The 17,101-nt window shown below is 33.7% G+C and overlaps 1 protein-coding gene across 1 annotated transcript in view; it reads left to right on the top strand.

Moving 5' to 3' along the window:
• CSMD1 (CUB and Sushi multiple domains 1) overlaps positions 1 to 17,101 on the top strand; it is a 1,071,386-nt gene that overhangs the window by 1,029,453 nt on the left and 24,832 nt on the right. The window contains exons 55-60 of the mRNA XM_041420500.1: positions 6,190 to 6,378; positions 7,950 to 8,123; positions 11,674 to 11,856; positions 14,062 to 14,238; positions 15,204 to 15,383; positions 16,665 to 16,838. Of these exons, the coding sequence (XP_041276434.1) occupies positions 6,190 to 6,378; positions 7,950 to 8,123; positions 11,674 to 11,856; positions 14,062 to 14,238; positions 15,204 to 15,383; positions 16,665 to 16,838 (1,077 nt within the window). The remainder of the gene's footprint in view (positions 1 to 6,189; positions 6,379 to 7,949; positions 8,124 to 11,673; positions 11,857 to 14,061; positions 14,239 to 15,203; positions 15,384 to 16,664; positions 16,839 to 17,101) is intronic.

Here is a 17,101-nt window from a genome sequence, read left to right as displayed (position 1 = left end):
GTGGTAATATGTTCCACTCCTTCACTGACAAGAAAAATAACCTTTCTGTTGGCAGCTGATAGACTGAGATTGGTGACCAATTCTTCTCATCCAAAGACAAAGCAGCTCTGAATTTAAGCAGTTTTCAATCTGTGTAGTCAATGATTTGTATAAGCTGAGAAACGTATTTTGTTCAGTTTTGTTTTTTCCAAAGTCAGAGGTCTTTGTTGTGACTTATTTATACTTAAATGTCAGATATGCCTAATCTGTTCATATTGATGGCATGTTGATATTCTTCAGAAGGATAACTTGCACTTGAATGAATTTCCTTAACAAGGAGGTGAGGTGCCCTGGGAGATGCCAAAAGGTGTCTGAGATATTTACCTGATCTGGCAGAGTTGCCTCTCTCTGGAGTGAAAACAGCCTGGGGATCAGGAAAAGATACTTCAAAAGGTAGTGAGGCAGCTGAAGAGTTCCTCATTCTGGTGTAAAACAGTGCTCAGATTAATAAAGATTAATAAAGACTCTGAATTAAATCACGATCCCAGAGGTTGTACTAATCTGACAAAACCTATTGTGTTAATACTACTTGTGCATAAATGCCCAAAAATGAATTTTGCATACTGAGAACACAAGAGAAAAATAACAGGTAAGTACTTTATCTTTCTGGTCAATTTGCTGTTGCAATACCCGGCAAAGTCTAAGAAGTTTTCATCCTTGTTTATTGTTGACTTTGCATTGTCCTTTACTGAAATTCCATTTACTGGCAAATTTGCCATCATGCTTTCATAAGCAGAGCTTTCTTGCTTTTTATAGGCAGAATTTTAAAAAACTTGTCATAAAACCAGAGTGAATTCTCTACTCTTTATTCACGTTAGAGTGTTAGTCCCTAAACATTTTCTAGATACTGTCATTAATGCAATACTTTTCACATAAAAATGTTTAAAAATCTGTTGATAAGATATGAAAGTTTATAAAAAAATCTTAAGATTGTTTCTGTCAAGCAAAAAAGAAACAAGAAACAAAATACTGTGAATGATGTACTTTTTGGTGATCATTCAGCTTCTAAACAGAAAGCTGCCCTAGAGGACTCTGACATGGTCTTTTAACTTCTTTGTCCTCAAGGGTTTGAATCGACTCAGTGTGAGGTTCCAAAGTTATCAGGGCAGACTTGCAGTATTCTCCAGCTTTTCTCAGAAGACTTAACCAAGACTGACAGAATTAATTTCCCATGCAACTCTTGACAGGTGTCATTGAGAGAGAGCAATCTCCATCTACTCTCTCTGTGATTTACAATTGAGTCCCCAGGGTGAAAGGCAATTGGGGAAATACTGCCTTAGTTCTGTATGCCAGCCAACTCAAATTCTTTTCTAAAGTACTCGTTACTGCAGCCCATCTTAGCAGCAGCACATTTGTGTATATATTTAAAAACTGACAGCTGATCTTAAGTGGCACTGCAGGCATAATTGTGGCTACTTTTTAACTTAAGGGATCGTATTCTCTTGCATAATCATTTGATAAGGCTTCATGTATGATGCAAGGATTTTGTTCACAGAGCATATGCTTAAATTGTGCATTTGGTGAATTTTGTATTTCATTCATCACTGAGCTGTCTAAACAGATACTGCTGGTATTGGAGTGAAAGCTCTGAATCACAAAAAAAAATTAATACTTTGGGACTGCAATATATTCCTTGAACATTCCATATTTCTGGTCTGCATAGAGAATTAATTTTTCCTGTTCTCCCTATTGACTTGCAAAAATAGTTCAGTTAGAATTGCTTTTGGGTAGCTTTGGGCCAGCATATCTTCGTGCAGCAAAGTTCCTTTTAATTTCTAATACTGACTTTCCATAAGTGAGCTTGGCACGATTGCTTGTTAAACCAAAGATTTAATTTTAAACAGTATATTTGATTTTGTTTTATGTTAATAATCTCAACTTCACCAAAAAAAGGGACAGCTCTTGTGAATGCTGGTTAAAAATTAAACCTAGGGAGAGGATTGAATAATCCATAGGATGAGAATATCTGAAAATAGTTGCATTCATGAATCTACAAAACCTTCGATAAATATGAGAATTTTTAACATGCATCAGACTTTTCTTCTGTTTCAGTGGACTATTCTGAGATTAAAATTATTTTAACTATTTCTTTCAACTAATCTAGTGCATGTTTGGTTCAATAGCAATGATTTTCTCTAAACTGCAGTGAAAAATAAGCACTTTTGGGTTTTGTTTTTTTTTAATAAATCCTAAAATGGCATTGCACTGTTTATTTTACTGTTTTTATTTTACACAATTTTTGTCTTGTACAGTATTTTAGCTCTTTGATCAAGAAATAAAATAAGCAGTCAATATTATAGTTAAAAAATAGCTGTTTCAGATATTCTGGAGTTCCCACAACTCCCAAATGAGATTTCCATGTGGCTGATAGTCTATGATACTATGATAAGTTGTCTACATTTTCGCTCTGGAAGACACTTTCTTTTAAAGGTTTGTGTCTGTAGATCTCTACTGTCCTTACTATTCCATGAAAGAGAATACCAGAGCATCTGCAACTTCATTCTGAGACAAAACAATAACAGCAACAAAACCCAAAACCAAACCAAATAAACAAACAACCTTAAAAACCCTTAAAATAAAAAAAAAACTTAAAACAAACAAATGCAAAAAACACCCCTAAAACCACCAAACAAAACCACCCAAAAATCCTGCCAGAAAGTAAACTAAAAATATAGATTGCATGAAAAAATATTCTTCTTACATCATAAGAAAATCTGATAAGCAGTATGAATCTTGTCCTATAGCTTGGGAAGAACTCAGTAATATGTGTTCTCATGCAAATTTCCACTAATTTTGTGTATTCATTAATGAAATTTTACTGTAAAAGTGGACGTCTTGTTTAAGCTGTGAATGCCCAGTTTTTAGTGCTATATTCCTTAGATAAAAACAACTAACTTTGGGTGATATTAAATACCGGCTATTAAACATGCATCTGTACTGTGGATCACTGTGAGTACAACAAGGAGTTCAGTTTGTACCAGGATAAAATTTCTAATACAGAAAAAATTTAAATATGATTGATATATTGATAAAATGGTATTAATTCACCTTTGGAGTATTGGCAGAGGAATGTAATTATTATTTTTCCACAGGATTTTGCATATATTGTTACAGCCATAAAGCACAATTCCATCCTTTTTTTATCAGTGTCATTTAAGGGAAGAGCTGCTCTTGAAGATGTAGTTGCTAGAACAGGTATCAGTGGAATGGAAAGCGTTATTTTGCCAGTTACTTTTTGATACACAGTTTCATTGTAAAATAGTGTACTGATTATAACATGGATATGGGTCTCAAGAAGACCCGAATTCTGTTCTCTAACAATACAAAAATTCTATACAACCCTGGACTTTGTTTTTTGATATGGTGGATCACAATAGTGATATTGTGTAATTGTGAGATTGGGAATCAAATTACTATTAAAAATAGTTTTAGCTTAATTGAAAGATTTTAAAGTATTCACTTCTGTGTTTGAAATTAAATCAATCTGTATTTTTAAATTAATCAGTACCTGGCATGGGAGCTGACTTCCTTCTACTTATTTAGATGGTTTTTCATTTGAACCAAGTGTCACATTCACAGGAATTGTTTGGAGCATGGCTCAGGGGTTAGTATGGACAGGAGGATCATTCTTCATGAGCAGTTCAGAGAAATTCACTCTGTTCTGGAGGGTAGCAGTGCACAATGGCATAGACTGAGCCACCATCAGCTGGCCTCATGCCAAAACAAGTGCTGACTTTCTTTAATTCACATTGATACAGATGTGTATTCAAATGTTTAGGAATGTGTATCCACTTATGTGGAAAAATTAAGTTTATGTTTGTACACGACAACTTATAACTATGCAGAGGATGCAGGCTAGTTCCAAAAGCAGAACTTTACAGAAGCATCTACCCAGCACTTCACCGTGTCTAATTGCCTAGGAAACAGGGTTAATTAGGATGCAGCATGTTTTGCTTTTGGGAATTGTGCTGGTTTCTGTAAGAAGAGATTGTACTCTGAGTGCATATGAGTTCCTTCAGATCTAGCTTAATGTTTTGGTAAGGTAACCTGTCAGTGGACTCTACATTCTACAGACTTTCACTTGTGTTCCTGTTCTACAATGATAGTTATATTGCCAGTGCAAGAATTAGACTTACCTGACAAAGATGAGTAACCATGGGAAAAAAAAGCAGTAACAAAGAACGTGTCATGTAAAAGAAAAAAGCATTTTCTCTTGATAATACGCTTAAATAGAGATCCCCAGAAGAAAGGATTTTTGCAGCTCTTCAAAGCAAGTACGGAGACACAGACTTCACATCCAAATTTTTCACAGTTTTCAAAGAGCACTGAGATATTAGGACTTGATAATTTTCCCTGTCTTATGGAACAGAAAAAAAATAGTCAAGAGCTAAAGAGGTATTTTTTTCTGTCAATAAAATCTTATGTAAACACATATTTATTTAATCTGCAGTTATCCGATTTCCACATAAAATGTTATGGTTATAACATTATGTTTAAATAAAAGGTTTCAATATGAAATATAAGCTAAACTATTATAATGTAAGCTAAATGTAATCTCTGGTGAATTATTTCATAGGATTCATCATAAATCAAATAGGAATAGCTCCAGTTAGGAGACTAAAGTTCTATTACTGCTCAGATACACAAAAAAACCCAAACCAACAAACTGACCTCTTTCATTCAGCATAATCGTTCTATGTAACATCTTTCTAATGTTTTGTGTGCATCATTGTAATACTTAATTTTAAAAAATAAATTTAACTTTTCTGTGAAATTGTCAGTGTTTCTAATAACAGTGTTGTCAGTGTTTTTAATAACAATTGGTACATGAAACATAATTTTCTTTATGCCAAAAAGAGTTATTTTCCCCAAATATTACTTCTAAAATAATTTTTATGATGGAAAACTTGAGATTCATATGAGACATTCTTTAGACCTAGGTATGTGTTTAGAATTGTGACATTAAAAATTATGAATATTTAACACGTTTATGAACATTGCTTTAAAAGATAAGGACAAATAAATTGTAACTGGATTTTGCTCCAGATTAAATTTAGGATGTTACAATTTGCACAAGATGCCTTGTTCTAGTGCATTCACAGCACATTTAAATTTTATGTATGGTAAAACTTAAGCTTTTGAATGAAAGGAATAAAAAGCAGTCCATTGGAGACTATGCATATCTTACTTCTAAAATAATAATCTTATCTATATTCTTGTCCATTGATTTATTTTTCATGAAAATTGATTTGAACTAAATGACATACTTGAAAGGTAGATTCCTGTGGTTCTTTGATGACCTTTAATTTATTATAATAAGTATATTGTAAGTGGTTTTTTTTAGTTTATTTATATTGTTATCTTTAGAATGAAGATGGGAAGGGTGGAGCAGGAGTTTGTAATTTTTCATATTGAAAACAATATTTCATATTGTTTTCAGATTAACAGACAGCAAAACTGGGTGTTTGAAAAAGTCCCTTCTAACCCAAGCTGTTAAATGATTCTATTACTCTGCAGTCACTGCAAAGTATAAAATGAAGGAGCAAGGAGGGTAGCTAGAATTTATATAAAAACAAAATAATCATGAAAATACCCATAATTTTTTAGGTTTTTATTTGCTATCTGAAAAAATTACTTCATGCTTTTTGGTGTTTACCCTCACTCCTGCTCCCCTATCAAGTATTTGATTTTCACTGTTGTCCTTTTCCTGTTCTATGCATTAATAGCAGAACATTTCCTTAATATTTGAAGCAAATTTTCTCATTAGAGGAAATTTAAAAAAAAAAAAAAAAAAAAAAAAAGAAAATGTCAAAGTGTTATTTGAACTGTTCCTTCACATAAAAATTAGGTAGAAGACCAAACAAAGCCTACCAAGGGAATGATGAAAATTCCTCCAATTTCTCTTTCATTTCTGAACCACTTGTATACTTGATACTATGCATCTTGTCCAAGATTATTAAGAGAACTGAAGTAGATTGAAGTATTACTTCCAAAGCAAAAAGATCTAGTATCTTACTTAGGAGTCAATATTTCTGATATTTAAAAGGAACCATAGATGAACCACAGTCACGAGCTTCTATTGAAGCAATGAAAATTATTGCTAAACTTATTGCTGGTATGCCTCAGCAATGAATACTGTTTGTCTTACAGTGGTGAACTGCTCTGATCCTGGCTTTGTGGAGAATGCAATTCGTCACGGACAGCAGAATTATCCTGAAAGTTTCAAATATGGAACGAGCGTGGCATACCATTGCAAGAAGGGCTTTTATCTCTTGGGCTCATCTGCGCTGACCTGTAAAGCTAATGGGCTATGGGATAGATCATTGCCAAAGTGTTTGTGTAAGTGTCCATTTGGCTGGATTAACATTAATGAGTTGTGCATGATTGTAAATCGTGATGAAAAAAGAAGTGTAGCCATCCATAAAGGAACAATGTGGACTTTAAGATCAATAAATTGCAAATTGTACATCTTAATAAGGAAAGATTAAGACAAAATATCATGCAATTTACCATTATTAAAAACGTATTTCCAGGAAACTGTGGAACTATTTTTTCAAAAACAGAAAGTCAACATTAATTTGCCCTATCAGTGAATCATTAAGGTATCTGGAAACAGCTAGGGAAATCTAAAATTATTATTTATTTGTTATAATTTAGAATGATAGTCTAAGACCATTAATGCCTATATCAGATATTTATTTTTTTCAGACTCATTTTAGTGTATATGTGAAAACAAATCTGTGAAATATTGCGTAGAAAAATTTTGCTCAAGAGGGTATTTTCATAACATCACTTCATATTTCCTCCATCACTTTCTGCTCAGAGAGGGAGGAAATCTGGTGTTTCCTGTGAGTAAGTGTCAGTAAGCTTCATATCAAACAAAATAACAATTTGACAGAGTTTAATTTCCATTGAGATATTTTCCTTCTCTGATCACTGTTAATTTGCTGTCATGATTTCTCATATGCAATGCAATTAAAAGAAGTAATAAATGAAATTGAAGTGTATTTTGATTTGAAACACATCAGATGTTTTTAAAGCTTTTGCTTTACAGAATTGCATTTTTTACTAAAATTTTTTATTTAATGGATTTAAACTTTTATACCAGAACAATAAATGTCACTGGGTTGGTGAATTTATTTCCTTACTATACTTTTCATACGGCTACGTATCTAATATTCACATTGCAGATTTGTTTTGTTTTTTTTCACAACAATCTATGCTCTCAATGTCTGTCAATAAGAGCTATGAAAAAGTGGGTTTATTCACATTTCAGTAGTAAAATAATTAGGGAAAATACAAAATTTTAAATACAAAATAGCTGCTTTTTTTTTTTTTGGCTAGAATATTTACTGGTGACAGCATGTTCCTTGCTTCTTGTATCTTAGAAAAATAAGTGTGATTTAAAATTATAAAAATTATCAGTAATCCATTTCCCTCTTGCTCACTCTAGTTCATCATATTGCTATAATAATATTACAGAATAAATAATTTATTTCACTATGCTGCTTAAACTGTACCTAGTTGTAGATATGGTAAAGCTACTTACATTATTGTATCTGCAATATACAAGCACATTACACCAATAGCCTTATTTGGTGTCTTCCTTTCTATTGCTAACCAAAATAAGGTGTACTCTTTGTAGGAAAGGATCATGAACAGAAATGAATAAGGAAATAAATCTATATATTTTTAGAGAAAGGCTAAACTAAACAGTTATGCATAGTTTTATGCTTAATCTTACAAATGACCAATCAATCATCTACAGCAACAAGAAAACTGAAGGTATGTAAGAGCTGAAATCCAGACAGATGTATATTTTGTGGAACCAGCCTTGTATTTAAAGATTCTAAGATATTTTTTCTGTGCTATGAGAACATATCGTAAAGTTGTGTTCTTTCCTTTGTTAGCCATTTCTTGTGGACATCCTGGGGTACCTGCAAATGCAATTCTTTCAGGAGACAAATTTACATATGGCTCCATAATTCACTATTCTTGCACGGCGGGTCGAAGGCTCATAGGAAATTCTACGAGGGAGTGCCAAGAAGATAGCCACTGGAGTGGGACTCTCCCTCACTGTTCAGGTACTTGTACCAACCATTAGCTGAATGTCACTTTTCATATGAGTAAGGCTATTCTCACACATTTTTTTAGCCAAATATTTGTTTTGTTTATTTTCTGGTTATATTTTCATTTCACCAATAACCACTTTGCTGTGTCACACCCATTTACTGAAATGCTCTCATAATCATCCTATTCTCTTTGTCATTACTTCACAACTTCCCTCCTCAGCCAGATGCTCTAATTGTATACGGCACCGTGTAGAAGACACATCAAAACAGTGTTTCAAACCTGGTCAAGTTTTGCTTAAAAAGGATACATGTGTTACATTATATTTTTATGAATACTGTTATGCATAAACAAAGGTTGTTACATCAGAAAATTTTGATTAAGAAACTCCACACCAAAGGTATTAAGGTAAACTTTGTACATTTTGCTCTTCTTTTCTCTTGCAGAAATATACTTTATTATTGTCATAATGTGTGAACACCATAAATGTCTGATGTGTTCTTGGTGCTGTCAGGAAGTACAGGAACACTTCATTCTCCCTAGACGATGCATATCTAAAAGAAGCTATAAAACATCACACAGTTTTGTTGAAGGGAAGAGTTCAGGCCAGGATTGGCTACTAAGGACACCCACAACATATTTATCGCTTTTGTAAGGGAAACATATACACACTTTGGTAGGTAAAAATCAGACACCTGAATGATTTTAGAAGAAAATTTTCTAGTGAGAAAATTGTTCATAATTACCCATTATACAATCTTATAACTTCCTTGAACTATTGGGCATGCCTACTGTTGGGCTGATGTGATTCAATGTGGTTCAATTCAAATTTGACCTAATTTAAATAGGTGTAAGGTACTTTGAATTATTTTCAGTATTTTGAAAAACCTCTGAATAAGTTCATTGAAAAGGTGAAAATGGTCCATTTATGAACTGCAAGGATGATTCTGCAAGGATGCTGAGCAGAATTTGAAATACTGAGAAAAGGAAATTAATTTAAATCACTACAGTTTCTTTTCTGTTCTCTGCTGCTCAAGGAAATACTTTAGATTCTTCTCACACTGCTAGATCTCTATGCCATCATGGTCTCTATGCCTAGACCTAGAAAGACACCACTGCACAACAAGAAATCTTTTCTTGCTTATCTTAAGCTCACATTTTTGTCACTTTCACCTTTTTATCCAGCATAATATTCCAGATTTGAAATTACACCAAGACTTGAATAGTCAGATAAAAATCTAGTGCTGTTATCCAACATTTCTCACCACAAGGAAAAATATCCTGTTGATGGAGAGAAATTTTAATTGCTAATAATTGAGACTCTTCAGTTATTTTCAGTTGTGAACATGACAGTATTTTATAGACTCATAGATTTTGAAAACCTTAAAGAGCCCTGTATTCATGTTTTGTAGTGGGGAAGATATGTCTACTGTAACTAAAATATTGTTACTGATGCAGAATTCAATTTTCTAGCTTTCAACACAATGGGTCACCCTCTCAAGAGCAAGGTAATTCCCTGGGAAAATGAAAATCTATCTCTGTTGGCTCAATGTAAAAAATCAATGAACCCCCACCCAAAAAGAAAAAGCCAAAGAAAACCCTAAAAAGGTGTCTAATTTCTCTATGGTATTTAGAATTGTAAAACAAACTACACTTTCCAAGTTAGATATTCAGGAGATTAATCCATCAAAATCCAATATGAATAATTTGTTGTCATAATGTCAGTGAAAGAATGATTGTGCACAGGCTGACTGAGAACTCTAATTGGTTTTGTACTTCAGGGATATCAAAACTGGTCCAAATATAATGTTTAAAACCTGTAGTCTCTTTAAGAATGGTTTTCATTTCTCTATTGTATATTAATATATGTTTCAATGCCTGATGGTTCTATGATGGTAGCAATATGTTCTCAAGGTTTGTTTTCACCTGCGACTTGTTGCAATGATGGACTTTTGTAGCTTATGAATTAAGCAATAGCTGACATTTTTGCTTAAAAATGGATAATGGATAATCCAGTAATGAATACTGAGTCTTCTACATTGCTAAGTAAAAAAGGGTCTAGACCTTCATATTACTGGAACTGCCTTTGTCTGTCCCTTTCATTAGAACTTCTCATGGTCCCAGTTCAAATTTTCTCGAAGTCAAAATGAGACATGTCCAAGAAAAAAAAAATGTCTAGGCATTCATCTGGAATAATTCCCTCAACAAAATCCCTAAGCAACTGAGACATCATCAAATTTTCAGAATCATAGATCATTCTGCCCTGAAAAATCCCTTGCCATTCACAAGCCAAAGTATATATGATATATCTGTTTCATGCCATAAACACGCCACAGTGGGAGCCTGAATCACAGCCCTCATGTTATTTCACACATTTTAAGCAGACAGAAATGTCTGTGGAATAGAAATGTCTTAGAGTAAGTGGAAGCAGATAGCATCCACAGGCCACATCTGGATTTCTGCTTTAGCAGCGCCAGGGCATAAGTCATGGATGACAGTGCTTGATCCCTGAGACCATTATACTCTTTAAATTAATTTAGACAGATTAATTTAACAGATCCACTTTTACCCATCACACCCATCAAACAATGCACAAATACTTTACATGTTTGTGAGTGCTGGAAATCATTCTCAACAGTCAGTTTGGAGGCAGCCACTGTATTTTGGAGAGTGAGTTTTATTGTACACAGAGACAGACTATAACAGCTACCTTAAGACACTCACACTTTCTACAAGCATGTATTTATACCAGGAAATCTAGGTCCAAATGCTCTAGGGCAGTGTGACAAGTGCAATCTATTCTACAAGAACCTAGTACGAAACAAAGTGAACACAAAGCCCACAAGTTAGTCTTGAATTCTGGAGCTATCTTGGCCTCCTTTTATGTGAAGTCATGATTGTATCCACTCTTACTTGCTATTATTAAAACCTTATGACATGTAATTGTGCTTTCTGGCATAGGAAAATTTTAATTTCTAAATGAACTATTTGAGTTTTCTCCAAAAATTTGGTATTGTTTTTTCTTGGTTTAAGATTTTATCTTATATATGAGAGGGGTGCCTATGAAGAAAAATACATTTAAGAATATGCATACTTAAAACTATTAAAGTATTTACATGTATTTTGAAAAAAAAAAAAATCAAAACCCAAAATCAGAACCTATAGTTTCAATAGATTTTGGGTTTAAACATATAATTAAAATGTGGAGAACAAAGGATAATATTGCTGTCAACTTCAATGTAGACACAAAAGGATTTAGGAAATATACAATTTTATACCAAAATTTATAATAAATGGTTGATACTGAGGCCATCCTTCCTTAACCATCTTGTGTAGTATCTTCTTTAGCAGCCGCTTTATGTGATAAAGCACTTGACTGATTCATCAGAATTATGAGGACATCTTTGAGAGCTCTGTCTTGCAACACATTCTTTCTCTTCTAAATTTGTAACCAATATTTGCATAGAAACATTGCAGTGGCTCTACTCACAAGAGAATAGTTTCACTGCTGCTACATTTGCTCATAATGTTCCTGCCAATAATTGTGCCTGTTGCATTTTGCAGGAAATAATCCTGGTTTTTGTGATGATCCAGGAGTACCAGCTCACGGGTCTAGACTAGGGGATGAGTTCAAAACAAAAAGTCTGCTACGTTTCTCATGTGAAATGGGTTATCAGCTGCGAGGGTCTGCAGAGAGAACATGCTTGCTTAATGGTTCCTGGTCAGGTATACAGCCTGTGTGTGAAGGTAGGTATTGATACATTGGCATTTTGACACTATTGACCCACTTCCTGATGACATTTTATTCTTTGATTGAAAAATTTTCTTAGGCGGAAATGTGCTTTCATAACATTCTGCAGAAAGGTGATATAAAAATGCTTACAAACAGTTAATGTTTAGCTTAAAAATGTAAATCCAAACTGCCAAAATTTTTGAATATATATTTATAAGAGGTTTGTGAGAAAATAATTTCAGTTAAAAAATAATTAGCCTGAAAATAAATAACAGACACCTGACTTATATGTTAAACAAATGCGTTTGATTGAAGATATGAAAATGGAGTGATAAATCTGTCATCTCTTTTGTAATAATAAAATACTTTCATCTTCTCTCTCTATGTAATATCTATGCATCAGGGATTGAATAAATGATAAAATAAAATTGCATAAATGAATATATAAATTAAGTATAAATTAATAAATCAATGCTTATTTCTCAACAGAAGTTAGACTATTTTCTAATGAGATATTTTTGTGTTGCATCTTTCAGAATAAATGAAACAAAAATATTTCTGAAATCACATTTTAAAATTAAATAAAAACATGATAAAACATTTTTACATTTTTGTGCTGTTAAAATTGGGAAGCAGTAATAGAAGACTTTAAATTCAGTTTTATATGACTTCTCATTTTTTGAGAATGTTTGAAAAATTGCTTTATCGAAGTCATCAGAGTTGGTGGATTCTGTAGTGTCTGTTGTCTCCTAAATGACATGATAAAAAGGAAGACAGAACAAAATATTTGTTACAATTTTTTTTACCACACTTTTTATTCTGAGAACAATTATTCTTTTGCAATATTCTTCAGCACAGACTAAACTTCTGTCAGTGCAGATAGCATCATAACTGTATAGAAATGGCAGTGGGCAGAGCATCAGTGTTTGAATCAGTATTTTCAGCAGAAAACTGAAGTTTTGCAGTACTCTTTCTACTGGCCTTACGTGAAGATGTTAACTATAGTAGGACAGCAGAAGTCAGTGGCAATTATCAGTGTTTTAAATGCTGCTTTTTTCCACCTTTAATCATAGTGTTTGCTTCAACCTTGTCTTTTCAGGAAAAAAAAAATATAAACAAGAAAAAGCCTCTTTTTCCCCATTTTTCTATAGTCCTTCAATTGCTTCCTATTTATTCTAAGTAACAATGAGATTAGGAGGAGAACATCTATTCATTCCTGCAAGTTCAAGTTACACCCTGTTGAATTTTTCTCTTCACTATTTGAAACTTTTAAACTTAAAAAGTGATTAAAAATTTGTTTAAAAAAGGTATTAAGGCATTATTCCAAACATAAATGGCAGATAAATTTTTAATTGGCAATTTGTATTTGTTTTAATCACAAAACCTAACACTGTTAGATTTTAATTATTAGATTATAACTACTATGTTGGGGGCCATCCAGCACATGCAGCAGGTCTTTCTTCTGCTGGGGACCCCCGAGGTGGATGCAATACTCTAGGTGGGGGCCTCAAAAGATTGGAGTTGCTAGAAAAGTTGTTAGGAAAGTTTGAAACAAATACCCAAATTCTTTTAATGATTGGTCGTCCCATTGGGGGAAAAAAAACAACCACACCTTCCAAAAAACCCCAACATGTAACCAAAGTAATCAAGTTAAGCCATTGTCAAATCTTGGACATATGAAGCTGAAACATAATTATTGCCTTAAATAATTGATATAGATACCCAAAAGATGTGGAGGCCAATACAGAATGTCTGTTCTTTTCCTGATTCAAAAGATAAATTGACAAGAAGGTCACAATTTACTATTTATGCACTTTTACAATTGAAAAAGGAGATACCAGAAGAGAGGAAGAGAATAGAAAAAAGTGCCAAAAGGCAAAACAGAGGAACAGGTCTGTCAGAAAGTCTTGAATGAGCTTTATTTGCCCCAGTGACTGTATTGCATGGAGTAGAACAAAAAGAGCAAACTATCTGAATCAGGAATTGAAAAAAAAAATAAAAAAGAAGGAAAAAAACCCAAATGCAAGTAATAATATTAACAAAGAGAAATAAAATGTTAATTCAATAATATGCCTATCACATATTTTCTCAGTAAAACTTGCTATAGGTGTTTTCAAAGATGAGCTATTAACCTAGTTCTTTTGTGGTTTTTTTTTCATCCCAGTTAGTCACCTATCATCAAACTACTTTTTTTTTTTTTCAAAATCTCTTCTTTGCAGCTGTATCTTGTGGGAACCCTGGCACACCAGCCAATGGTATGATAATATACACTGATGGAATATTGTTCTCCAGCTCAGTCATTTATGCCTGCTGGGAAGGTTACAAAACTTCAGGGCTGACTACGAGACATTGTACTGCTAATGGGACATGGACTGGCACTGCTCCAGACTGCACAGGTCAGAAACAAATTTTCTTCCCCTAAAGCCTTAACGTAGTAAGTCATCCAGTCTTCCTATTGAAAATTACTGTTTTGATAGATAAAATAACACATTTTTCCACATTCCTGTCTTTAATACATGAATATTTTTATATATCTAAAGGTACATGCCCCTATAATACATGTTAGATGCTTCCAGAACTATCTTAAGATGGCTACATAGGTAACTTTATTGCATTTGTTTACCTCAGAAATGTCAATTTGATGATATTAATATTTTTTAGAATAATGTTGTATTTAGCTGTTATTTTAGAGTTTCCTTTAGCATTTTTTCCTTTTTTTTTCCTTATGGCTTTTGCTTAGAGGAGGAAGTTCTGGTAGCTCAAAATTAAATTTTGTGTAATTGGATACATTAGTGTGCCAGTTTTTATTGTAAGCCAAATGAGTCAGAATTGATCAATCACCATTCTGCTAAGGACTAAGAATCAGGGAGCAGCAAGGCTGGCCTATTCCATCAGGTAAGGTGAGCAGGGACCAGAGGAGTGCTACAAGGCAACCAGGGCTAGTGGCTTCACTGACAAAGCCAGACTCACAATACGTCAGTATTTTTATATGCAAACACACACACACACACACAGAAAAGAAATATATAAAAGGGGGAAAAAAAGAGGCATTCCATAACTCTGCTGGAATTGCATTCCACCATCAACTTCAGGCTTGATGTGACAAAGATGTCAGTATGAAGGTAGAAAACATCCTGTCAAAACTACAACCAACAGTCTGCAGGAGCTGTAGAGCATGCCAGATGAGGCTACTGTGTTAAAGGAAAATGATATTTGGTCCATGCTATTGAAATGCCTCAGAAAAATAATTTTCTTAACAGAAACAAATTTTTTGTTGTATTGTAAACGAAAAGAAAGGACATTAGGTATGCATGGTTGTATATATTTTTTTTAAAAATTCCTTTTTTCTTTTCCTCACTAGTGATTAACTGTGGGGATCCAGGTGCATTAGCAAATGGCATTCAGTTTGGAAATGATTTTACCTTTAATAAGACAGTCAGCTATCAGTGCAATCCAGGCTATCTGATGGAACCTGCAAGTTCATCTACCATGCGTTGTGTAAAAGACAGCACTTGGAACCAGAGTAAACCAATTTGCAAAGGTGAGCTTTTGAATTTAACTGTTTACAAGTACTGTTTTGACATATATGTGATGTTCACTAACTGATGTCTGTATTTATTAAAAAAAAACCCCGAAAATATTCTCTGGAATAATTACTGTTCCAAATGCAACTAAAACATTTAGCTAAGCACTTCTGTCAAATTTCTATTTATTTTGCACATATGCTGTGATAGAATAGCAGTCAAAATAGTAACATTATTGACTAAAGTAGAAAATCACTCTGCAATAAAGATTGTCTGAGTGCTCAGCTTAAAAAAAGTATGAATGTAGTACCCATTTTCTTTTTGGCCTATTTCTCTTGGATTAGATAGAAAAAAATTCTGTAACAGGATTCTGCAAACCAGGCTTTCTATAAAATATTCCCTTGTTGAAATAGTGTAGTCATCATAAACAGCCAAAAACATGCTTCACAAATAGCTAATTATAAGTACTAGCAGGAAGGTCATAGTGGAGGTGAGGCTGAAAGACAAATAAGGTAGCCTGGTGAAAATCGTTAAAACAACTTCAGCAGCCCAGGGAGTAAATTTAACAGCCTAGGGCATCTTCTGCTTATAGAAGGCCTAGGCTGCCAACTCACCTAGCACCATTTCACTGTGTAAGTCTAGCCTACTAATTAAATTTTGGCATATGTATTCAACTGACTGCATTTTTATGTCATGAGAATTACTGCCTGAGTGATTTTATTGTTGTGGTCTTTGTTAAAAGAAATTATATGCAAATGTAAATGTGGACATTCCAAATTTCATAATTTTGGGCACTCTTATCAGAAAATGGAAAACATCAGATTTTAATTTCTAAGCCCCTAATTACCAATAAAATTAATCACCATTGTGTGTGAAAAACCTCAGAAAATGAGCAGGTGAATAAACAGTCATATTAAAAAGTGCTGCAAAATTAGTTTAAAAGAAAATGCAAATATTTAGAAATTTAGAGTCATAAAAACTTATTTATTCAAAGAAATAATGTTTATTAATACCTTTACCTAGCTAGTAACCTGTTGCCAAAAATAGTAATGAATATGTTGGGAAAAAATGTGAAACTAGATAGCTATGGACTATTTGGGCTTCTAGCAACACAGCACTCAGGGACTTCCTAAATCCAGAGCCTTTATTTGTGTCTTTAGTTTTCTATTATACGCTGCTTTGTCAACGCAATAGTTTGAAATACCTTCTTTTAGATTCAAATGTATGAGTGCGTATTATATCACATATTCCTAAGCACCATAAATTCTTGAAATGGTAACTTTTCTTTTCTGACACAGCTATTACTTGTGGCCCCCCTCCAACAGTACTGTATGGGAAAGTGGAAGGATCTGACTATCGTTGGGGTGCTAGTGTGAGTTACAGCTGTGCAGAAGGCTATCAGCTGTCCAACACAGCTATTCTCTCCTGCGAAGGGCGAGGAGTTTGGCGGGGAGACATCCCACAATGTTTGCGTAAGTTTTCAGGGTATGGTTGTGTTGGGCTTCACCAAAGCTACAATCGGTTGTCTTGGGCTACAGTCACAGAATGACAGTTTAAAAAGGACTCAGCTACATCAGGTAATATATGAATTACTGCAGGATTCTCCTTTCTTGTACTGAAAAGCTTACCTTTTTATGAAATTTGAGGGGCTGTGCCCATTAAAGGTCACAATCTTATTCCTTTCCCCAAAAGTCACCCCCATCTCTTGTTACCTAATTGCACTCATCACCATTTG

Source organism: Onychostruthus taczanowskii, unplaced genomic scaffold, assembly GCF_017590055.1.
Source record: "Onychostruthus taczanowskii isolate IOZ18803 unplaced genomic scaffold, ASM1759005v1 scaffold11, whole genome shotgun sequence".
Classification (NCBI taxonomy): Eukaryota; Metazoa; Chordata; class Aves; order Passeriformes; family Passeridae; genus Onychostruthus; species Onychostruthus taczanowskii.
Note: the sequence above shows the minus strand (reverse complement) of the source record. Positions and strands in the feature narration are given on the sequence as shown.